Consider the following 24,468-nt stretch of genomic DNA (forward strand, 5'->3'; position numbering starts at 1 on the left):
TCCATCTTTTATTACCTTGTCAATATTGAAAAGTACTGGTCAGTTACTTTGTAAAGTATTCTTTATTTGGACTTACCTGATTTTGTTGTTGTTGATTAGATTTAAGTCATTGGGCAAAAATACCACAGAAGTGATGTCATCCCCTTCTTGGTACATCATATCCGGGGGACATGATGATATGTGTTATTATTGGTGATGTTAATTAATTTTGATCTCTTCTTGTCATTTTTTCCACCAAAAAGTTACTATTTTCCCTTTGTAATAAGTACTTTCCATGCAAAAATGATAATCTTGCATTACTCGTCAGCATCTACCAATGGTTCTTGCCTATACTTACTGCTGTACTGCTTACCTGATGTTAATTTTGTTTCCCTCATGCCTTCTGCCTTTATCATATCAGTTGGAATTCTACTATTGGAACACCTGTCCTTGTTCTTCCACTTTTTGAGGGAGCAGTTAGCAAGGGAAGAGCTTAGGAGAAGAAGATAGCAAGTTCAGATTTAGGCATGAGATACCTGTGTGCCATCCAGATGGAAATATCTAAAAAGCATTTATTATCTGCTCAAACAATAGTTGAGTTTAAGATGTTGGAGGCAAGCACTGTTATTCTTTTGTATTTTAGAATGCAGAAACTGAGGTTCAGGGTGAAAACCTGAGTCATAGTGGGAAATAAAACTGGCAAGGCAGCTGAGGGCCACATTGTTGAGAGCCCTGCTTACCCAACAAACAACTTTGGGCTTTGTTCAGTGACTCACCTATGCCAATTTAAAATTTGTCAGTAAGGAACAATTGATAATCCAGTCCTAGCTCTCAGTCTATTATAGCATTTTGTGCAACCATAGGGAAACCATTTAATAGCCCAAATTAAATAAAATCTAAGTGCCTAATGAGTTGTAGAGGCCATTGGACAAAAAAGAGGTGTTACCTGGAGTTATTGGAGAAGGCTTTGTGTGGGAACTAGAACTTGCTGTGGGCCTGGATGGAATTTGTAGTGAGTGGACAACAGAAAGGGCAACCAAGAAGGGTGATGCCATCAGTAGCTCATATTTATTTTATTGTTTACAATGTGCCAGGCACTGAACTAAGTGCTTCAAACATTTAATCCCCATATCCACCTTATGAGATAGTACTGATGTAATCCCTATTTGACAGATGAGGAAACTGTACCTTGAATGTTTCCATATTCTCTCCTTGTAGGCAGCTGGACAAGGAAGCCAAATAACATATTAGCATTTTATACTACAAGCAAGTGAAGAACAAGTCAATAGAACAAGTGAAGTTAGATGAATTGGAAGTTTAATAGAAGCTCTTGCTGATGTAGCTCACAGTAGGGATGGACTTTCTTTTGTGATCAGAATAATTATAGCTACTATGTATTGAGGGCTAGCTATGTGCTAGACATTGTGCCAAGTGTTTTGCTTGCTTTATCTCATTTGATCCTCTCCAAAACCTCATGAGACATAGATGCTATTTTTATCCCTATTTTAGAGATAAAAATTCCTCCAGTCTCTCGTCCAGGGTTACAGTGCTGGTGAGTGGCCGAAATCTATCTTAACTCTAAAGCCCATAATATTCACCACTTAGCAATGCTCCCTAGCCCACTTCCATTCTTTTAATAGGAGTGGATTTGGCACTGGGACCAGAAAACTTGAGATTTGCAAGATAAGATTCCCTGGTCCCTGGCTAGTACTTGGATGTGGAAACTGCCAAATATATATGCCTTTGTGATTTTCTTTATTCTGTACCTCAGTGTTTGGTCAACTCCATTCTTTCTTTGGGGATAATTCAAACAGGTTACAATCTGGTCTTTCAAGTCTAGGAACATTCTAGCTTTAAAGTGCATCTGCTATGTTTTAAATCCATTATATGTTGATTTTGAAGCCCAAGAGTTTGTCAGTAGGTGCTCTAATTTCATTTTTGTCTACATTCTTGAGAGAAGGCTCTTTGTCAGTTTCTTATACTGATAAAAAAGATAATTTCTCAGAAAGAAATAAGCAGAAAGAATTAATGGGAGGATAGAAGGAATCATGGGCTTCCCACGTGGCTCTGTGGTAAAGAATCCACCTGCCAGTGCAGGAGACATAGGAGACATGGGTTTGATCCCTGGGTCAAGAAGATCCCCTGGAGGAAGAAATGGCTACCCACTCCAGCATTCTTGCCTGGAAAAGTCCATGGACAGAGGAGCCTGGCGGGCTTTAGTTCATGAGGTCACAAAGAGTTGGACCTGACTGAGTGACTAAGCATGCACACAGGGGAAATGATGCTTTCTTTTGTTATTTGAAGGGTAAGTAAGAGGTAGCCAAAAGAGGAAAGATGAGAAGGCCATTCTGGAAGAGTGAGTAGGATTAACAATAATGCAATTTTTGATTTGGAGATTTAAAATTTTAAAATATTATGAAAACAATTGGTGACTCTTTTTTTAATCCCAGGATTGTAAATAACTTTCAAAGTATGACATCAGAGACAGAAACCATGAAGGAAATAAAAAAGTATATCTGATTACATAAAGATACAAAAACTTCCATACAAAACTGCCATAACCAGAGCTACAACAATGGCAACATGGGAAAAATATTTGCAATAAATGTCAAGTAGTCTGTATTAAATGGCATTAAAACATAAATAGCTTCTTATAACCCAATAAGAAAAAGAACATACCAGTTGAAAAATAGTCAAGGCCACAAAAGAAGAAATACAGCTGGCCAAAATCATGTTAAAAAGTAGTTTAATATTTCTGGTAATCTGAGGCATGCACATTAAAGCAGTGAAGTGTGTGTTTGTGTGTTGTAGGGGAGTAAAGTTAATTTTCACTCTACCCTTCTAAATTCGTGGCTTGAGATCCCCCTGTAATAAAAGCCAGAATAACAAGAGGAAAACAAACAGACTTTTAATAACTTGCGTACCTCCTGTGTGCGTGGGAGAGACCCAGAAAAACTGAGTAACTCCCTGAAAAGGGCCCAAACCACCACCTTAAATACCCTCTCCAGCTAAAGACAAAAGGGTGGAGGGAGCCTGTTCCTGGAGGTGACCAGGAGAGGCACAGTAGAAAAGGGGTAAGATTGTATGCAGATTTAAGTTGCTGCCTTTTCTATTCATAAGAGTTTCTAGAAATTCAGAGTCATTCTTGTCTTCCTTGTACGGAGAGGAGACACCCTTACAAATGAAGATTTTTATAAATGCAAATGTCTCTTACGGAAAGAATCTCTTCTACTTGATTTTCAGGGCTTCTCCTGTATCTGCTGCTTTTTTTTTTTTTTTAAACATAAATAGTCTTTGTGACAAAGAGACATATTTGACGGTGGCAAATTCTGCTCCCTTTTAGTGTTTTGCCTTTTAAAACTGGTAATGACCTCTTGGTCGGGCTGTAGCAGAAACACATTTCTCATATATTGCTGGCAGGAGTACAAATTCAAAGACATTTTCTGGAAGGCAATTTAGAATTATAGGTTAAAAAGCCTTAAAATCCACATTCCCTTTGAAGACTTAGAAATTCTCATTCTAATGAGAGACCAAATACTAAATGTAGATTGCTACTAAATGTTGTTTAGTCACTAAGTCATGTGTGACTCTTTTGTGACCTCATGGGCTGTAGCCCACCAGGCTCCTCTGTCCATGGGATTTTCCAGGCAAGAATACTGGAGTGGGTTGCCAACTAAATGTAGACTACTACTACAAAATGTAGACTAAATAGTGAAGGACCTGAAAATTTAGATATAACTTACATGTGTGACAGGAAGAGATGGGTTGAGTAAATTGTTGCATATCCATATAGTTGAATAAAATGAAGCTATTAGAAAATGAGATTATAGAAGCCTGTTTATGACATGGAATATGCTCAAGATAAAGTTTGGGACAGTGCCCGAAGCCAGCAGGCTGAAGAGATCAGCAGGGTGAGTAGAGAAAGCCTTGCCTGCCTTGCTAAGGAGCTTGAGCTTTTCCAGTAGTTACTGGCCAGCCATTAAAGGATTCTAAAGGAAAGATCAGAGATGCATTTTAGGCAAGAAACCAGTGAAAATCATTTCATCAGTCCAAGGAGAGAGAAGATGAGGCCCCAAGAGTATTAACATTAGTGAATAAAACCCAAAACAGACTTTGGGTAGCCCAAGGAATGGATCTTTGCTATGGTGGGTTATGTTTATAGGCATTCCTTTAAGAACCCCCAAGTAGATGGGTACCCTCCTAGGCGGTGGAGCCAAGAGAACTGGAGCTGGGCCTCGGAAGATTGTGTTGCAAGCCAAATGGCCACTCACCTGTCCCTCTCTCCCTCTCTTTCCCTTTGATTTAGTTTCCCCATCCTTTCACTGCTTAACCTGGCTAGCCCCTCAGTTAGGATGGTCTTGGTGACTGGCCATCCTTCCCGCCTACATTTCTCATAGTACTAACACTTCTTCCTATGAACAAAAATTATCTTCTTTCAGTGTTATGACCATGAAGGGTTAATGAATCTGATGTTGGGGTTGAGCAGAATTCGACAGGGAACAGGGTATTGATGCCAGTGAACTTAGGGCTAATATGACCATGAAACATGAACAGAAACAAGAAGAGGAAGTGGGACAAATGATGCTGAGAGCTTGGGTGGAGAAGGTGGGAACCTGGAACCAGAGTGTCTCAGAGGTAGAGGATCAACTGGTACAGCTGCTGGCACCTAGATTATGTGCTTAGGAAAAAACTGAATTTTTGAGTTTCTGGGCAAGATAACAGAGTCACTGTCTCCTGAAGAAGCTGAGAGAGTGTGGTTTTTTAATGGAACCTGCAGGTTTTTCCAGGGAAAATCAGCCCCAAAAGACTTCAGTTCTGTAAGGATTCAAGAATTGCCAGCACCAAGTAGATCGGAAAATGAAGCTGGTTGGACGTAATGTGAGCCTGTCTTTAGGGAATGTTGGACTCTGAAACCCTGAAACCCATCTGTGTAAATTTAATTTGCTGCCCAGGCAGGTCTGTATTTTGAGATGTCTCAGCTTGTAAGGAGGAGATTGGAGGAGCTGTGTTGTGGTACAAATGTGAGGACCCTGGGGTGACTCCATGTGTGCTGTGGGAGTTGAGGGACAGGGCGAGAGTCTAAAGGAGAGAAGCCCCCATGAGGCTAGGACCATGTCAGGTGTGAGGTGAAAAGTGTTGAGAGTTTGTTACGGGACCTGGGTTCTTGCCAGAAACCTTGTCAGAACCTTCCCCTGGGTTTCTCCGTCTGTAAAATGGGATTTCATAATAAAGCCCTGCTTGCCTCCCAGACAGTGGATCAATGGAAGGGCATAGTAGCATTTCTCTGTTATGCTCCTTGCTCTTTTCTTCAGATGCCTATTGGAGCAGATGGCGGCAAGAAGACAAAGTGCCACGTCGGTGCTGGGATGTACTCAGATGCCTTCTCATCTTCCTGCCCTCCTTGTTTGCACTTCCAAGTGTCCTCTCTTCCCCCTATATTTGCAGCTGAAGGGATAGTTTAGCTTTCCATCTGCTAGGCTAAAACACATGCCAACAAAATTTGGAGGCCATTAGCAGCCAACCAAAGAAGAGAGCAGGGATATTTGGGCCAAGGCTGGGGGCCTTTGGGCCTCTGAATTAACATCTTATCTTCACTCTGATCCTTTGGTTGATGGTGATTATGGATGTGGCTCCAGCATGACAAAGCAGAGAGTCTTAGTGTCATAAATCTAGGAAGTTGCCAGAGGAGACCATGAGTTTACCAGAAAAGAAATAGGATGGGGTCGGGGTCCTTTTTCAGACCTGCTTTTTTGATGTTCTCCATGTATCTGATTTTTAAAAGTTGCTTGGAAAAGATACCCCCATCCTGGTGTTGGGGATAGATAGGCAAGATGAGGAAAGCCAGTATGTTGGTTGGAAATTACATGACCACAGGCAAGTAACTGTTGGAAAACTCACTTAAGAGTCAAAACTAGATGGGCTGCCTCGAAAGACATCAGATCCATGATTAAGTTGGGACTGGAGGCTTGCTTTCTTCAGGAGGTTTCTGGGCTTCCGTACATTGGGACATCTGGGATCAGACCCAGCCAAAGGGGGCAGTTACAGGGATTCCCCAAGAATCTGCTTATCTCCTCTTGGCTGTGTGTATAGAAAAGTCAGAGCGGGGGGGTGGGGGGGGTGGGGGGGTGGGCGTGTTGCATTTTTACTTCTCTGTTTTAGTGCGTTGCAAGTATCTAGGGTATTGCAGAAGCTCAGGAAGATTGCTAACATGACTCTTAGGTGACTCCAGAAGTATTCTTTCCAAGGTGTTTGGGGGCCCCTGTCTGCTTTCTATATACTGTAGCTTCTGAGTGTAGCCTTTGATGGCCTGATGCTGGGTAACTATGTACAGCCTCCAACTTGGTCCCTTGCCTAAGGTGAGTAACTTTGCTTCCAGGTCAGTGGTAAAGAATAACCAGCTTGGTTTCTTTATCTCCTGTACTGTTCTGACGGGTAGGGTGGGGAAGTGGGGTTAAGTTCATATTTGGTTGATTGAAATTCCAAGTTGACAGTCCTTATCCCAAACCATGAAGGTCAGATGTATTTCAGAAGTCTTGAGTTTTTTGGATTTTAGAAAGGCAATACTGAGCGTGTGGAGTGTTTTACAGACACTGCCAGTGGGATCTGGGACAGCACCCCGTAATCAAAGTACATTCTTCTTGTGGAATAAGTGTGAATACTCACCATAAATGGAATAAAGACAGTCTATAAAGAGCCTCAGCTCAGTTCAAGTCCTGTCTGCTACCAAATTAGTTTTTTTTTTTTTTAAACCAAACCCGACGTTCTATTTCTTTGAGCTTTTTGGATTTGGCAATTGCAGATAAAGGATTGTGGACCTGTAATTGTCATTGACTTTGCACTTTTAATCAAATTGATCCACAGGGGAAAGTAACATTCTCAACGGATTTTTTCTTGGTGGGTTCTCTGATGAGGTATTGTGTGTGATGGACTCCCGGCTGTGTTCCTTTCAGGACCCTTTCTTCCCCATTCTTTCTCTTAGTCGCTGCAGGGATTCAGGTATCTCTACTTAGAGTGATTTTCCTTAGAGTACCCTTTCCTTTTAAATGTAGATTCTGAGAGAACTGAAGAACAGAATATAAAGAAGATACCTGGGACAAAGCCAAGCCAGCCGATAATGTCTATTCATAAATTTTCACCACAAGAGAGGAGCACATAGCAATGATTTTGTAAATCTGCACCATTAAGTCACCGTAGGTGAAGTAACTCCAGAAACAAGAGTTTCATTCTTTGGTCAGTCTTTTGTCCTGAATGTCTTTGATCAAACCTTGAGCACACCTGGCTGCTTAGAATAGTAGAATCTCCTAGGGCTTTTGTTAAAATGCACAGATTCCTGGAACCCTGACTTATGGAATCAGCATTCCTCATGGGGGGAGCCCAGGAATTTGCACATTGCACAACTGCTCTGCAGGGCTTTCTTTGTCCCCCCTTGAGCAAAGTCAAACAAGGTTTGACTTTGGTTCAGTCAAACTGCCACTGCTGTGGGTTTCTGAAGGCTGTAATAACCCAAGCCTAGTTCAAACCAAGGAGCATGGAACTGATGGTCTCTTAGAAGGATCAGGTTCTTTTTGTTTGGTTTGAGCAGGGAGAATAGAAGAGGAACCACCTAGTCAGGCTTTGAAACAAACCAATCACATGTGGGGGAGGAAAAATAATTTTCCCTCTACTCTTCTAGGTTCCTGGCTGAGACACACCCCCTCCTCCACAATAAAAGATTAACAGGAGAAAAACAATGGAAGTTTAGTAATATGTATACCTCCTATATACATGGGGGAGACCCAGGAAAACGAACTCCCTGAAATGGCCCAAGCTACCACCTTAAATACCATCTCCAGCTAAAGATAAACATGTTGGGTGTTGGTTGAGGGGTAGGGGTGGAGGAGAAGGCCAGTTCCTGGAGGTGACCAGGAAGAGTGCAGTAAACAAGGGTAAGGTTGTTACACAGGTTTAGGTCCTTTCCTTCTCCCTTATTGAGAGAGTATAAAGATTTAGAGTTATCCTTTTCCTAGAGGGAGACACCTGAACAAATGGAGATTTTCCATATAAATGTAAATATATTGTACAGAAAGGTAACTTCTACACAGTTTTCAGAGCTTTTCCTATGTCTGTTGTTTCTTAAAAATAGTCAGCCTAAAATAATCCTTGTACCAAAGAAACAGACTTTGGGGTAGCAAATTCGGCTCCCCTTCAAAATCAAAGGGAAATTAAGAGCCTGGGGGTGGCAAAATCAATAGGATTGCCAGATAAAAAATACAAGCTGTCCAGTTAACTTTGAATTTTGATAATGAATAATGTTTTAGCACATGTATGTTCCATGGAATATGCAGGATATACTGACACTAAAACATTATTCATTATTTATCTGAAATTCAAATTTAACTTGGCATCCTGTGTTTTTATTTGCTAAATCTGGCAAAGTTAATTATTGATTAACCCACCTTCCCCCATGGGAGGCAAATCAGAAGGTATTTGTGTGCTTATCCTATGCGCAGAATCCATTTTTACTTGTCCTGGGTTAAAAACTTCTTATCCTGGCTACTTGTATCATACTGAAGTTGAAGTATTGAAAAATTGAGTGTTCTAGAGGTTAAAAGGAAGTGAGGCTGAAATGACTGAAGGAAAAGCTCTCCCCATCTCCTACCCTCCAAACAGTTACTTCTTCCACTCTCCATCCATCTCTTTCCCCTTCCCCCCACCTTCCCCATCGCACACACAGCCAGGACAGGCACACGTAGATGCATGTACAAACACAAACATGTTTAGAAAACCACTTGCTTGTCTTTTAAAGTTTTTTATATTATATATATTTTTTCTGTGTAAGAGTTTGGTTATTTTATTATTAGTAGCATTAGAATTAGCATTATTAAAGTAACGCTGTCTCACTGTGTCCAGCATTTCTCGTGATAACCATACTTAATTTTTTTTTCCATTGCAGATCTTTCTCCTGGCCTGCCCTCCATGTCCAGGAGCCATCGTCATCTTCAAGTAAGGGCAAATTGTGTTTCTGTTGCTGTTGCTGAACTGCTTTGTCTGCTTGGTAAAAAAGGATGGTGAACACATTGTGAGCACATTGAACTTGCGATGCTGTGTGTCTGTGCTTCCCAAGAGACAAATGTCTTCAAGGGCCCAATGAAACAGGGAGATGTTATATATGGAGATTTGGCCTTTGTGCTTTTGGTAAGCTCTGGCAGATCCTTTATCGATTCCTTGTGGTGGTGGTTTATGGCTATGACATGCTCCCTTGGAAGGTTGCCACCCTCCTAAAGTTTCTTTTGAGAGCCTGTTGGGGGCCAGGCAGCCCCCCTCTACTCACATATCTTTGTACTGTGATTCTCTTGTTCCACTGAGGATACTTTGAAGGCCTGTGTTCTTGTGTTTTTATCTTTTGTCGCTCTTGTTGTTGTTAAAGTGCAAATTAAAATGAGGAGAGAAAAATATCACCTTATTACAAGTCCTGACTTTCTTTAAAATAACAAGCATCCAAATCTATTAAAGTGTATTGCAGGCAAATTGTGTTTGTCTGAAGGCAAGTTTACTTAAATGAAATTCTCAAGAGTCCCAGAAGCCTCATGTGAACCAGGAGTTGTGACCATTTTGCTTACCAAACCTTTTATTAGAGTTGCTAATGAGAAGCTAAATTGACCCAATTAATTTCATCTCTTTCCCCCTTCTCCGGCCCCCATTTTGGAGCTGTCTCTGAGCAGGGAAATAGCCCCAAACCAGAGGGAGGGGGCAAAAAGTAGAGAGCCCAGCAGATCTTTGGATAATTGAGAGTGGTGTAAATGACTTTCTGATTTACTAAGTCATTAAAGTGTGAGGTAGGGGAAAATATACCCCATTTGTTGCTTCAAATAGCTCCTTGGAATAGCCACTTAGTCTCTTACCTTAGGTGAATAACTTTCTGCTGAATGAGGGGTAGTGGGTCCCGATTTCATAAGTCTCTTACTTAGCTCCTAAGGAGAAGGGGTATTTAACCCTGTTTCCCTCCCTTGATTTCCCAAAATGGGCTCAGTCTTTCAGTGCAGTGTTTTAAAAGTAACATTTATTACTTTTTATTTCATTATTATGGGAGTTGTAACTCTCATTATAGAAAATGCAAAAACACACAAAAAGAAAATAAACACCATCACTAATCCTACTAAGAAATTATTTTGGTTACTGCCTTCTTTTTTTTTAAACAAGCAGAGACCATATTTTGTTTTTTGTTTTGTTTTTTTACTGTATCTTTTCTAAACTTAATTCAATTTATATGTGTTTGTACATATAAAATACATAAATATAATTGCTGGATTTATTTATTTTTTTAGTAGTCCTCTCCTGCCCCTCATTTTCCTTGTTTGGTATGGCCTTTGCCCTGTCTTTCCACATTGTCCCTGTATATTACCAAACCAGTATGTATCCTTCTATATTTTTCTTCATGCTTGTAGGTACACACACACACGCACACACAAATGGGTTTTGGAATGTTTTGTTGTTTTTGTTCATTGTTTTACAAAAATAGAATCCTATATATACATCCTACATATTTTCACTCAAAAACATCCCATGAAAATCTATCAAAGCCTCTTGGTACAGCTCTTTGTCTTTCAAAAGGCTAGAAAATATTTTGTGGATGCACAATTTATATAGCCATCTCCCTATTAATGAACATATATATTCTTTCCAGATTTTGGCCACTACAGTCCATGCTGAATTTAAACATCATTGTGCTTATGCCCTTATATACTAGTGCTTTCAATTTATACACATGTACACACACACACACACATAAATGTTTATTTGCAAATAAATATTTGTTACCATATCAATTTATAAAAACAGGCTGTTATAATTCACTTTTTCTCTTTGTATGTAATATATGAGATTATTCTTTTTTTCACATCCTTATCAGCATAAGGTTTTATGATTCTTTTATAATTTTGACAGCTTAATGGATGTATTTCCTTGGCTAATAATGCATTTCAGTATTCTCTCATTTTTTGTCCAGTTGGATTTGCTCTTTGAATTGTCTGCTCATATTATCTACCCATTTCCTCGGGATTGTTTATATTTTTTTTAACTTGTAAGGCCTCTTTGTATATGTTGGATATTGGCCCTCAGGCTACCATCTTTATTATAGACATATTTCCCAAATCTGTATGTGTTGATTTTACTGATGGTATATTTTGCCACATAATTTTTTCTACATACTTTTTTTCATATCCAAATATGATAATTTTTTTATAACTTCTGGGTTCCCAGTCTTTGTTGAGACTGTTTTCTCAAAGATGGATAACCAGTGGTAGTAGCATAATATGTTAAGTACTTTCCCTTGTAAATTGAACTACTATCTTTGTCATTAAACTTTTTATATACAAGAATCCATTTATGAATTCTCTTGTTTTGTTTTATCTGTGTGTCTTATTTACCTTAGTCATGTTGATTAGGTTAAATTAGCTTAAAAATATTTATCTTGGCATTTTTTCTTTATACACATTTTAATATCATTTAATCAGTCCTCCAACCCCATCCTATTGTGATTCTAATTAGAACTGCAATAAATTTATATTTCAATTTTGTAAGAATCATTTTTTAAATACATAGCTCTTTTTGTCTAAGAAATGGTTATTTCTTTCCTCCTGTTCAGATCTTATTTTATACCTTTCTTGATACATTTATTCTAAAGAATTAAGAGCTTTTTTGTTCATTAGGAGTGCAATATTGTCCTCCTTTCCATTCCTAAATGCCTCTTGCTAGAATAGAAGAAGTTTATTAATTTTAAAAATACTTTTCATATCTAGCTATTTTACCAAATTGTCTTGTTAGCTCCAGTAACTTTTATTTTAGTTTTATCTTTTTTTTTTCTTACCAGATTGCAGCAGGTTTAATAGTGGCCCCCAAAGGTATGCCCAAGTTGTAACCCCAGAACCTGCAAAGGTGACCTTATTTGGAAGAACTATCTTTACACATGTAATTGTGGATTTTGAGATGAGATCACCCTGGATTTAGGGTGGGCCCTTGTATGTTTGTTTGTGCTCAGTCATGTCTGACTCTGTGACTCCATGGACTGTAGCCCACCAGGCTCCCCTGTCCATAGGATTTTTTTTTTATATACATAGAATTTTACAGGCAAGAATACTGGAATGAGTAGTTTATCTTTTCTTTCCAATGGTTATTCTAATTATTTAATTTTCTTCTATTTTTCGCTAGAAACTCAAAGACAGCATTAAATAAAAATGATGCTGGTGGGCCACTTTGTCTATAATCAATTTTAAATAGAAATGTTTTCAGTGTTTTTCCATATTTGCTGTTGGTATTTTTAAATAGTTTCCACATTTACTTTGTGATATTTTATTTTATTATTTTTTTTACTTTGTGATATTTTAAAAAGGAATGTTTTTGTATTTTATCAAATGCTTTTTCAATGATTTCTGATCTTTTTTTTTAATTTAAGATTTTTATATAATGAATTATGTCATTAGATGTCTGGTTTTGAACAACTCTTATGTTACTGAAATAATGTAATAATATATTACTATTTTGATACATTGTTGGATTCTATTTGTCAATCTTTTATTTAGAGCCTGGCCTCAGTATTCATAAGTGAGATTGGAATCATTTTTTTTATTGGATTCTTTTCTTCAGGTTTAAGGATTAAAATTATGTAGGTTACATAAAATGAACTGCAGAATTTCCCTTCTTTTCTCTGGCCTGGAATACTTTAACTACCCTTAGAAATTTTGTGGTATTTATTTGTTTGTTTGTTTTTTGAGATCAGATAAAACTCAACTGTAAAACCCAAATATGAAGTCTCAGTGCCTTTTTCAATGGGTAGACCCTTAATCACCTTTCCAGTGTTTTATGTGGTAAATCATATATTCAAATCATTTTGGGTAAATTTTGATCATTTGTATTTTTCTAGGAGTTATCTATTCTAAGTTTTCAAAGATATTGCCATGAATTTAGTTGAGCATATAGTTCTTTAATTAAAGAAGCCTTTCTCCTCATTGTAGTCATATTTTTCTTTTTTGGGCTTAGTCTTGTCTGACTTTATATTCTGTCTCATATTTTATATATTAGTTTAGTAAGCACTTTTATCTATTTTTGGTGGCTTTATAGAACCTGGTTTTGGATATATTTATCCCTTTTACCTTATTTTGTATATATATATATATTTTTTTTTTTTTTGAAGGGGGGTCTTCCCTTGTGGCTCAGCTGATAAAGAATTTGCCTGCAATGTGGGAGACCTGGGTTTGATTCCTGGGTTGGGAAGATGCCTGGAGAAGGGAAAGGCTACCCACTCCAGTATTCTGGCCTGTAGGATTCCATGGACTGTATAGTCTATGGGGTCACAAAGAGTTGGACACGGGTGAGCGAGTTTCACTTTCACTTTTCATATATATTTACTTAATTTTCAACTTTTTATATTTATTTTCTTTTCCTGTTTTTTGCCTAATCTCTCAAGATTTATGCTTATTTCTTTACTTTTTGTCTTCTTTAATCGTAGTTTTTTATTCTGCTTTTTTTCACTTGATGATATCACAGGTTTTCCCCTATTTTATCATGTACTTACATTGTTCACATCATTTTTTTTTTGTTCACATCATTTTTAAATTAAATTTTATATTTTGAGAAACTATGTAAAATAAAATATAACAAATATCATTATGATGTAGAAGTTATAAGAAAAAATAGAGAGATTCCCATATACCCTTTAATTAGTTTCCTCCAGTTGTATGTAACCTATTGCAAAAGTGGGCTATGATATCACAACCATACAGTCAAGACAAAGAATAGTTTCATCACCATGAGGATCCCTCCTGTTGTCCTTTTAAAGCCAAGTTCATTCCCTCCCACTTGCATGTTTTCTCTGACCCCTGGCAGCTCATCTGTTCTCCATGTCTTTAAATTTGTCATTTCAAAAATGTTGATATAAATATAGTCATACGGTATGTCACCTTTGGGATTAGCTTTTTTTAAACTTGGCATAATTCCTTGGAGGTTCATCCAAGTTTTTAACCATACACATAATTTTTCATGGGTACTTATTATTCCACTGTGAAAACCCTCTGTGCAGTGTGAAGTTGAAAATCATTGTTTTAGAAAGTAGATAGTACAGCTCTGTTTACTGTTCTCAAAGGACTTTGTCTTAAAGGATCTTATCTAATCCTTCAACTAATGTCAGATAGGGAGTACATTTTATCCACATGACAAATAAAGCAGTTGGGGCCAAGAGATTTTAAATAACTTGGCTAAGATTACATGCTTTTAAACTGGTGTTGGAGAATACTCGTGAGAGTCCCTTGAACTGCAAGGAGATCCAACCAGCCAATCCTAAAGGAAATCAAACCTGAATATTCATTGGAAGGACTGATGCTGAAGCTGAAACTCCAATACTTTGGCCACCTGATGCGAAGAACTGACTCATTTGAAAAGACCCTGATTCTGGGAAAGATTGAAGGCAGGAGGGGAAGGGGAAGACAGAGGATGAGATGGTTGGATGGCATCACTGACTCAATGGACATGAGTTTGAGTAAGCTCTGGGAGTTGGTGATGGACAGGGAAGCCTGGAGTACTGCAGTTCATGGGGTCACAAAGAGTAGGACACAACTGAGTGACTGAACTGAAGATTACATAGTAGCAGAGTCAGGATTCCCTTTCTTCCTCTTCCTGCTAATGCTTTTAATCGGGTTTATTGTGTCTAGTCAAGGTGGGGAACATTTAACATGGATATCTCATTTAGTCCTCCCAGCACACCTATGTGGGAGGTACAAACAGTATGTCAGTTAGATCAAGACAACAGGCTCTGAAAGTTTATGTGATTTAAGTGGCTTGTAAGTGATGTAGGTGGGATTCAATCCAGTATCTCTCTGACTGTAGAACCAGTGCTCCTAATTGCTGCCTTATGTTGCTTAAGGGAGTATTTTCTGTTCTTCTGGTACTATTGAAAGAAAGGGTTAACAACCATGATAACATCTGATTTAAAATTTCATAAATTTCAGTGTACACAGACAGGCCCTGCTGTGGGTGCTACCTACCCACCTCTTGTTTTTTCTAGCAGCCCTTTGCTGTGGCAGCCACACATGAGTTTGTTTGCTTCCCAGCGAAGCAGGGGCTGGCATGCTCTTCATGGAGGCATGCCCAGTCACTGCAGGAAAGGGGTATGGTGTGCCCAGCAGGCTGCAAGAACTGTGCTGGGCAGGGGCTGGCAATTCTCTTTAGGGTGGGGAAGGAGCGGAACTCTCCACAGGGTTCTCACACTGCACTTGACAAGAGGGAATGATGGTTCCCCGGTGTTCTGGCTGGGTCCCAGAGTGGGACCCAAAGTGTCCCCTTTATGTGCCCCACAGTTGACATGTGACCTGCTTAGTCAGCTGCTGTAACTGGCTGCCCAAGGGAAAAACATGTGCCTCGAACGTGGAGCCTCCACTGCAGCAGCCTTGGGCATGGTTGACTTCCATGTCCTAGAATGCCAGCCTGGCAGCATTTGGCCCCTTATCCCCCAATCCGTTCCCAGCTCTTCCATGCTGTGGATGCATGTTGTATTGAGTCTGTACGGGCAGTGTTGGTCTATGTCTCTGAGTCTGAGCCATTTTCTTTTTATTCATTTGGCTGTTTTGAGTGATTCTTATCTGAAGAGCTGTCTATCATCTTCAACATCCAAGCCACAGAATTCTTTCTCCCACTCAAGTTTGAGTATTATATCCTTAGAGGCCATTCTGTGCTTTCTCTCCTGCTACTGACTTCAAAAAAGGTACCTTTTGCAGTTACCTTTAGGGAAAATACCCTGTTGCATAATATGAGTCAGCCTGCCTTTCGAGTTCTTAATAAATAAGATTCTCTTTTGCCACCCAAAAAAACGAAAGAGAGCAGGTACTCCCCAGCTCCTCTGGTAGCTTTTCTTTTTCTTTCTTTTTGCCCCTTTCCTCATTTTTTTCTGCTTCAAATTTCATTATAGAAAATTCCAAACAGATACCTACTATGCTTATTACATATTACATATTTTAATTAGGGAAATGTCGGAAATGTCACTTTTTTGGTTATTTTTTTTGTTTTTATATGAAATTATTTCTCCTCTTGTGGATCTGAATGAGTTGTCCGTATATAAAGAGTATTAATCCTTTATCACCTTTGCAGTAAATGTTTTCCCCAGACTGCCTTCTAACTTGTTGACAATGCTTTTGATGTATATTCTACATTTTTATTGGTCACATTGATTGGTTTCTGCACCACCTTCAGACCATGGTTATTTCTTCCAGTGCTTTTATGCTTGAAGAGATTTACCATTCTAAGATCAGGTAGACAATCTGGCTTTTTAATCTGTTTTTAAATATTTTAGCTGTCAGTTCATCTAAAATTCATTTTGTGCATAGTATGAGGTAGGGATGTAGAATATTTTTGCCCAAATTGTAATTCATTTGAGCACTATTTGTTGATTAACTATTTCCCTATGGTTACTGCTCTTACATTTTTATCATACATAAATTCTTATATATGCTAGCATAGGGGAGCAAAATTTGCTACCCCGTCACTTTGGCATGAGGATTAATTTACGTATGTTCTTAGTTTTAAGATTAACAGAAGACTCAGAAAGTCTTTCTTTTTACCTCCTTCTTAGCTGCCTAAAGTATAATAAAGGGCTTATTTTTGACATAGTGCTCTCACCAGAGATAATGTACAGAGGATGAGCTAGGTGTGGTGGGGGAAACTCTGAGTTTTCTCTGTGTCTCATTCTCTTCATGGCCCAGCAAACACTTGTTTACCAAACCTTTGTTTTCCTATCTCCATTTGACTTGCCTTTCTCCCCTTTTAAGTCCCAAACCCCTACCTCTATCATCCTGTTTTGTCTTTATTTATGTATTTTTGTTGAAATATAGTTGACTTAAAATGTTAATTCCTATTGTACAACAAAGTGATTTGGTTATGCACACACACACATATTCTTTTTTAATATTCTTTTCCGTTATGGTTTATCATAGGATATTTTGTAAGTTGGAGGATAATTGTTTTACAGTGTTGTGTTAGTTTCTGCTGTGCAATGAAGTGAATCACCTATGAATATTCATATATCCCCTCCCTCTTGAGCCTTCTGCCCTGCTCCCCATCTCATTCCTCTAGGTCATCACAGAGCACCAAGCCGATCTTCTTGTGTTCTACAGCACTAGCTATTTGTTTTATACATGGTCGTGTGTATATGTTAATGCTACTCGCTCAGTTCATCCCACCCTCTCCTTCCCTTGCTGTGTTCACATGTCTGTTCTCTAAGATGGTATTTACGCTGAGGGTTTCAGCTGTTTTGGCAAGTTACTCAGTTCTCCTGAGTCTCTCCCTTGTATACATGTCATTAAACTTTTTTATGATTTTCTCCTGTTAATTGGTCTCACATCAATTGAATTCTTAGACTAGCCAGAAGAACCCAGAAGGGCAGAGGAAAATTTCTTCCTCCCTGACACTGAGGTTTATTTGGATGGCTTGTTATCCTGTTCTGTCAGTGTCTCTGTTGGGTTTGCCACCAATTTCAGACTCTTGTATTTGCAGCAGCTAGCAGGCCAGATTTCTCTTCACCATTCTTCCCAGACTGTTACTTTACTCACACTTTTTTTCATAGCACATCTGAACCATTTTTTTTTTCCTTCCAGATGAACTTAAAATGCTTTTGTCAGACTCTTCCCCCAAATCCTGTTGTTTTGATTGGAATTACTTTAAATATAAAATTTCATTAATGTCCTTACCATAATGAGTCTCTCTAAGGAAAGACAAGGTAGATTTTTTAGTTTATTCAGGTTTTCTTGTATGTTATTTAGAAGTGTGTGCAGATTGTATATCCCACAGATTTCTTATTAATGTCATTTCTGGAGAGTTTATAGTTTGTGATATGATTTATTTTATGTTCAAATTGATTATTACTGGTATATAGGAAAGATTTTGATTTTATGTGTTTATTTTATATTTGACCACCATGCTTAACTCTTCTAGTAGTTTTTCAATTACTTCACTTTATTTTGGAAATTAAGAGTATCAACTCTGGTATGATAACTTGGTCTTCTTTTAAAGAGCAAAACTTTTTTCAAGCCTGATTGTTTTAGCTAGAACCTCCTGGACAGTGTTAAATGATAGTAGTATTGGCAGGAATTCTTGCCTTGTTTCTGATTTTAATGGAAACATTCCTAGTGCTTTCACTTTTAATTCTGATGTTGGTTATTGGTTAAAATTAAACATCCTTTATAATGTTAAAGAATTATCTTATTTTTAAATCACCACCCCCCCCCCACTTTAAAATCAGGAATGGTTGTTGAATTTAGCTAATGGTTTTAGAAAATCTGTTGAGAGGTTCATTTGGGTTTTCTCCTTTGATCTCCCCGTTTCATCTGTTACATTAATAGATTTTCTAATAACAACCTTTGTCACATTTCTATGGTCAGCTTTCCATTTCCTCTGCATACTTGGGAGAGGTTCAGATTTGGCCTCCACACTATGAATTGATATATTTTGCTTTTTGCCATCTCCAATGTGAAGTTTAATTCTGCTGCTACAATATTTTTTGTAATTCTTCCTTGGTTTGCTAAACTCTCTTTTCTGTCCAGTTTTGTTCTCTTTCTTTCCTGATATGTTTTATTCCAATGGCTTTCTATACTTGTTTCATAGAGTTATGTTTTCTCGTATTCTCTTGAGGATGCAATTTTCTAAAATTTTCTTCTGATTCCAACACTAAATGAAGGCTTTTGTGCTTCCTCCAACTCTTCAGAATGCTATACATTTCCCTTCTGCTGCTAGAGGTTTTCATAGGAAGCATGCAGTTTGTGGTGTATGTTGATGCATATTTGAAGGAAGATTGATTTAGGCTTTGTTAAAGACATAGAGTATGTGGATTTCATTTGACTCTCCTCTTATTCTCTTTGGTATTGGCTAGAACCCCTTCTCAGCCCCATTCCTGGTGGCCAGGTTGATGCACCAAGCTTCCAGCCTATTTCCCAGTGTCTAGCAGCTTCATCGGAGAAAGCAATGGCAACCCACTCCAGTACTCTTGCCTGGAAAATCCCATGGATGGAGGAGCCTCGTGGGCTGCGGTCCATGGGGTCGTGAAGAGTCAGACACGACTGAGCGACTTCACTTTCACTTTTCACTTTCATGCATTGGAGAAGGAAATGGCAACTCGCTCCAGTGTTCTTGCCTGGAGAATCCCAGGGGCTGGGAGTCTCGTGGGCTGCCATCTATGGGGTCACACAGAGTCGGACACGACTGAAGTGACTTAGCAGCAGCTGCAGCAGCAGCAGCAGCAGCTTCATCTGGTGGGTTTTGCTGGACCCATATGGAATCACTTATTCCTACTTATTAGATTCTCTGACACTCTGAACATATAAACTGGATGAACTGCAGCCTCCCATATGCATTAGTACCTGAGTTTTACTTGTGAAGTTTGCCATTCCCAGAATGCAGTGTGAAAGCACCAAAGCCATCACTTCATCCCTTTTGGTTTATGGGAGGAGTCTCCGAATGGATATAGACCGGCTTGGGGAGTTGTTGATTTCCCTTGCAAATGGTAGCCCTGGAGTGGAGGTATGGCTGGTTTTGCCAGTTATGAGATGAACTCTCCATTGCTAAGCTGTGAGGCTGACTGTGGTATAACCACTCAGTGTTTTACTATCTTGTTTCAGATTTCTGCTGCAAGACTTGGCCCCAAATTGTTTTTTCCTCATTTCAGCATTAGTTTTAATGTTAATGGAGATTTCTCCCAGATAATCATAGTAGGACGCCCATCAGTCTAAATTTTAAGTGATTTGGGGGAGTTTTATCATTCTCTGTATCTTGATATGTATTTTAGTGGGGGAGCTAGGAGAAGCTGTGTTAGTGGTAGTTAAGCAAATACTATTTTAAACTATAAATCCAATGTGTGTGTGTGTGTGTGTAAATACTTTTTTTTTTAATTTTGGCCATGCTGCCTAGCTTGTGGGATCTTAGTTCCCTGACCAGGGGTTGAACCCATGCCCTTGGCAGTGAAAACATGGAGTTCTAACCACTGGACCACCAGGGAATTCCTTATGTTTTGGTTTAGAGCAGAGATCAGCAACCTTTTCCTGTAAAGGGCCAGATAGTAAATGTTTTGGACGTTGTAGGTGATCTGATCTGATCTTTGTTTTAACTCCATAAGTACTGTTGGAGCTAGAAAGTAGCATAGACCAGTACTGTATGTATACAAATGAGTTTGGCAGTATTCTAATCAAACTTTTCAAAAACAGGAGGACCAGCTGAAAAAGTTCTGGAGATGGGTGACAGTGATGGTTGTACAACACTGTGAAGGTACTTAATACCTCTGAACTATATACTTAAAAATGGTTAAGATAGGGGCTTCTCTGGTGGCTCAGTGGTACAGAATCCACCCACCAATGCAGGAGACTCGAGTTTGATCCCCAATCTAGGAAGATTCCATATGCTGTGGAGCAACTCAGCCCATTGGTCACAGTTATTGAGCCTGTGCTCTAGAGCCCGGAAAAAGCAACTATTGGCCCCAAGTGCCACAACTACTGAAGCTTGGAGCCCTTGAGCCTGTGCTCTGCAACAAAAGAAGCCACTGCAATGAGAAGGCTGTGCAATGCAATGATGAGTAGCCCCTGCTCGCTGCAACTAGAGAAAACCCCAGGCAGCAACAAAGACCCAGGACAGCCAAAAATAAATAAATTTTAAAAATTAGCATACAGACAGAGAGAGGAAAGAGGAAATTCCATGCCTACAGTAAGAGGGGAACTTTGCTCGAAGCTTCAAGGCAGTGAGACAGATTTCTGGAGTAGCAGTTAAAAAAAAAAAAAAAAAAGGCATATCAGAGTTAGAGGGGGGTGGAGTTCGGGAATTTCACAGTTCATCCTCGTAATAGCATCCCATGCTTTTTAGGAATAGAGATACATAGAGCTGACAGTCACACTTTTCGGTATAAGGATCAGAGCAGGAATTTTTTTGTCCTTGCGAGGCTTGGGGAACCTCTGCAGCTGTCACAAGGGTTCATATCAGATGCAACTGAAAAGCCAGCCCGGCCTTTGTTCTTTGTGACTAGTGAGGCTGGAAGATCCTGGGTTTTCAGTTATTAACCACAACAGGCTCACTAGAGAAAGAGAAGCAGCCGCTAGTCTGAATCAGCTGCTATAGTGCCTCTTTACCAGGATCTGCCACTGGGATTTACCCGTCAGCTGGAGACCAGGGCCCTTGGCCTCTGGAAACAGTGCTGCCCTTGGGCTCCAGGCCACATTTCCCTCGGTGGTGTGGACAGACTCCTCCTCCCCAGCTCTCGCCCTGGCAGCCCTCAGCTTTTCCCAGACCTGGAAACAAAGAGCCTAAAGTTTAGCCGTGCATGGCCTCCCATCTCCACAGGGGAAGCAGGTGTGTCTAATGCTGTTCTTGGAGCAGAGTTAGCATACCCACATCCATTTACACGATCTTCCCCGTCTAAAGAGCTTCCTTGGTGGCTTAGACGGTGAAGAATCTGCTGCAATGCAGGAGACCCAGGTTCGATTCCTGGCTCAGGAAGATCCCCTGGAGAAGGAAATGGCTACCCACTCAAGTATCTTGCATGGAGCATCTCATGGACAGAGGAGCCTGGCAGGCTACTGTCCATGGGATTGCAAAGAGTCAGACATGGCTGAGTGACTAACACTAACTACCCCATCTGAAGGTGACGCTGGAGGAAATCTAAGAGGTCTCCATGGCAGCTGAGTGGTGGGGCTGGTGCCGCAGGACCACCAGTCACGGGACCTGCAGGTGTGGCCAGGAGCAGCCTTGGGCAGTGCTGGGTGGTTTGAGAGCTTCCTGGTCTCTGTTGGAATCTGTTCTCCAAGCCGAAGGAAGGTGTCACCATCACTGGGTGTCAAGCACTCACTCCCCCTGCCCAGTCTTCATGGATCCCGCCACCATAGAGGGCTTGAGTGCTGGCAGCCTCTTAGTTTTCAGCTTGCTCTTTGGCGTCCAGGCTGCTGTTTTTAGAAAAGGATGGAATTCTTGGTTTCATAAGGGGCTAGGAGCCCACTGGTTCCATGGTAAAGAATCCACCTGCAATGCAGGCGATGCAGGTTTGATCCTCAGGTCATGAAGATCCCCTGGAGGAGGGCATGGCAACCTGGAGCATCCTATGGACAGAGGAGCCTGGCAGGCTGCAGTCCATAGGGTTGCAGAGTTGGACACGACTGAGCAGGCACACATGCACACACAGAGTGCTCTACTTAGAGAAACCAGCCTTTTGGGATGCTCCTCTCTCTGAGCTGGGGTATTTTGAAGGAATAGACGAAGGAAAAGGAAACTAACTGGCTTTGGGTTGTTATCAGGTAGCTTAGCTGCCTTGCAAACACCCACTGCTTAAGGTGCCTGGTTTTCTGATTGTGCACTCGTGAGGGTGGGAGTACTTATGGAAGGAGTCATTGATCTGTGCACTTGCAATGGCAGAGAGCTCTTCCCCTACCCCACCCCAGGTGAGAAAATTGCATAGCCTGGAGCTGGCCTACGTCTGTGCCTCAGAAAGTATAGGGTATGGGGATCCCCGCCCCTGATACTTAACCCCTTCAATCTGTTTGTTTTCATGTACGCATGGGGGTAGTGGATCTTTGATGCAGGAAGAATTATTTGGTCATGAGTGTCTGCTGACTCAGTCTGGAGAGGCTTTTAAAGGAGATGAGGTGAAATTTCATCTGTGCCACAGAGAGCAGGGGGGTGCATTGCTGGGTGGAGAGAGGACTGTAAGCCAGGTGTGAGCCAAGATAGGTGAGGGAAGCATGGGGGTGCATAAGGGCAATTAGGACAACCTGACATGTGATCTTGGCATTGCAAGATTGATGCCCTGTTGGCCTTGTGGCACACGATATTATGAGAGTTCTGTAGCCTCGTGACCATCTCTTTTTCTAGATCCCATTCCAATTTTTAAGCAGCAGGATTCTCCCCAGAGAGACTCCTATCTCTAGAACTGTCCTGAGTTCATGAGCTTGGCTCAGGCTGAACCTGTTGTAATGTGACTGGTTTCGCCATCTATCTCAGCACCCCCTTTCCCAGTGTGCAACAGACCAGCTGCTTCAGAACCCCCAAAGGAACAGCCTTTTTGCATCTTCACCTGGTCTAGCTTTGGACTTATTCCTGAAAAGGATGTTTGGGAAGCTGCCTCTGACCTGAGCAGCTTTCTTAAGACTCTGTTCTGGGCAAGGGAGAGGAAATCCTACATATGAATGCTGCTGATGTCAGCGGGAAAGAGATCAGGAACCTAGAAAATCCATAGTAAGTAAGCAGCGATTCAAGGAGCCCGATTTCCTTTCTGATGCAGAAGCTGCTCTGGTGTCTTCTGTCCTGGGAGCCACTGCCCAGTAGCTGCCTTGCGACTATACATATTTTTCCTTACTGCTCTTAATGCTCAGGAAGAAAGAAGGTGCTTTCAGATTATTCACAGCTCTCCTTCCCTTCCATACACAGCAGAAGCAGCCTTTGTCTCCATATGTACATACTCAGTTTTGTTCTCTCCTGGGGACTTTGACTTCTACAGTCTTGGTCTGTAATTTCTGATTCAGCATTTTCATTTCCCCAAGTTCTCTCCTGAAGTTTCTCTGAAGGTTTTTGGAGCAGGGACTGCTTTTGTTTTTTTATTTTTTCTTCCTCCCTGGGCTGTTCTGCTTTCAACATGTGTTTGGGTGTATACTATTTCCTGGTAAAAGCAAGGCTGGGGATACAGATGACTTTTCCCATCTGGGGAATCATGGAAAAGAGTTCTTAGCAGAGGAATGGGGACTGATCATTTTTGGGCGTCTCTGTACTTTGTTAGCTCACCTAGTCCTTTTGGAAGCCAAATTCAGAACCTACTCTGCTAAATATTGGACAAAGTAATTCTAAGAGGGAAAATTCATACAACATAATAGATAAGGTTTAGGTAAGCTATGTAGGGGTTGTGCAGTGGGTAATGAAAAAGTAGGGGGATTTCACTGATGGTCCAATAGTTAGGATTCCATGCTTCCACTGCAGGGTACAAGGGTTCAGTCCCTGGTCTGGGAACTAAGATCCTGCATGCTGTGTAGTGCAGCAAAAAAAAAAAAATGAAAGAAAAGTAAGGAGACATGAAGAAGAATGTTTCATTCTCATTATAAAAATAATCCATGCTCACTATAAGGAAAACATCAAATGTTACAGAAAATAAGAATAACTGGAATTCCTCCATTAATGTGTTGGTGTAGTTTCCTCCTAGTCTTCTGTGTATATATGCCTTTTTTTTTAAAAAATTGAGATTATTCTATACATGCTACTTTGCAATATATTAAAAGCTAATATGCCATGATTATTTCCCCATGTTATTAAATATTCTTCTAAACATAATTTCTAATGACTGCATAGTATTTCATCATTTGGATGGACATAATACAATGTATTTAAACCGTGCTCTGTTATTTGACATTTGGTTTGTTGGATAGATGTGATTTGATGAAATCTTGAAGAGAACAATGGAAGTAGATGGCTTATGTTATAGATGTGGTTCTGCTACTTCTTAAACCTTCTGAGCAA

General features: G+C 40.1%; 1 protein-coding gene across 14 annotated transcripts in view; it reads left to right on the forward strand.

Moving 5' to 3' along the window:
* The window catches only part of TMEM164 (transmembrane protein 164), a 171,361-nt gene that overhangs the window by 57,919 nt on the left and 88,974 nt on the right, over window positions 1-24,468 (forward strand). For 9 of the 14 annotated variants that reach the window (XM_061137179.1, XM_061137173.1, XM_061137180.1 and 6 more), the window contains one exon: window positions 8,912-8,961. Coding sequence is in view for 7 of the 14 variants with exons in the window: in XM_061137173.1 (XP_060993156.1) it covers window positions 8,912-8,961 (50 nt within the window). In the remaining 7 variants the exon portion in view is untranslated. Of the gene's footprint in view, window positions 1-5,291; window positions 6,036-6,123; window positions 6,336-7,028; window positions 7,210-8,911; window positions 8,967-24,468 lie in introns of those variants that run through there. The other 5 variants (XM_061137178.1, XM_061137181.1, XM_061137186.1 and 2 more) reach the window with 5 other exon arrangements.

The sequence above is a fragment of the Dama dama genome, chromosome X (genome assembly GCF_033118175.1).
Source record: "Dama dama isolate Ldn47 chromosome X, ASM3311817v1, whole genome shotgun sequence".
Classification (NCBI taxonomy): domain Eukaryota; kingdom Metazoa; phylum Chordata; class Mammalia; order Artiodactyla; family Cervidae; genus Dama; species Dama dama.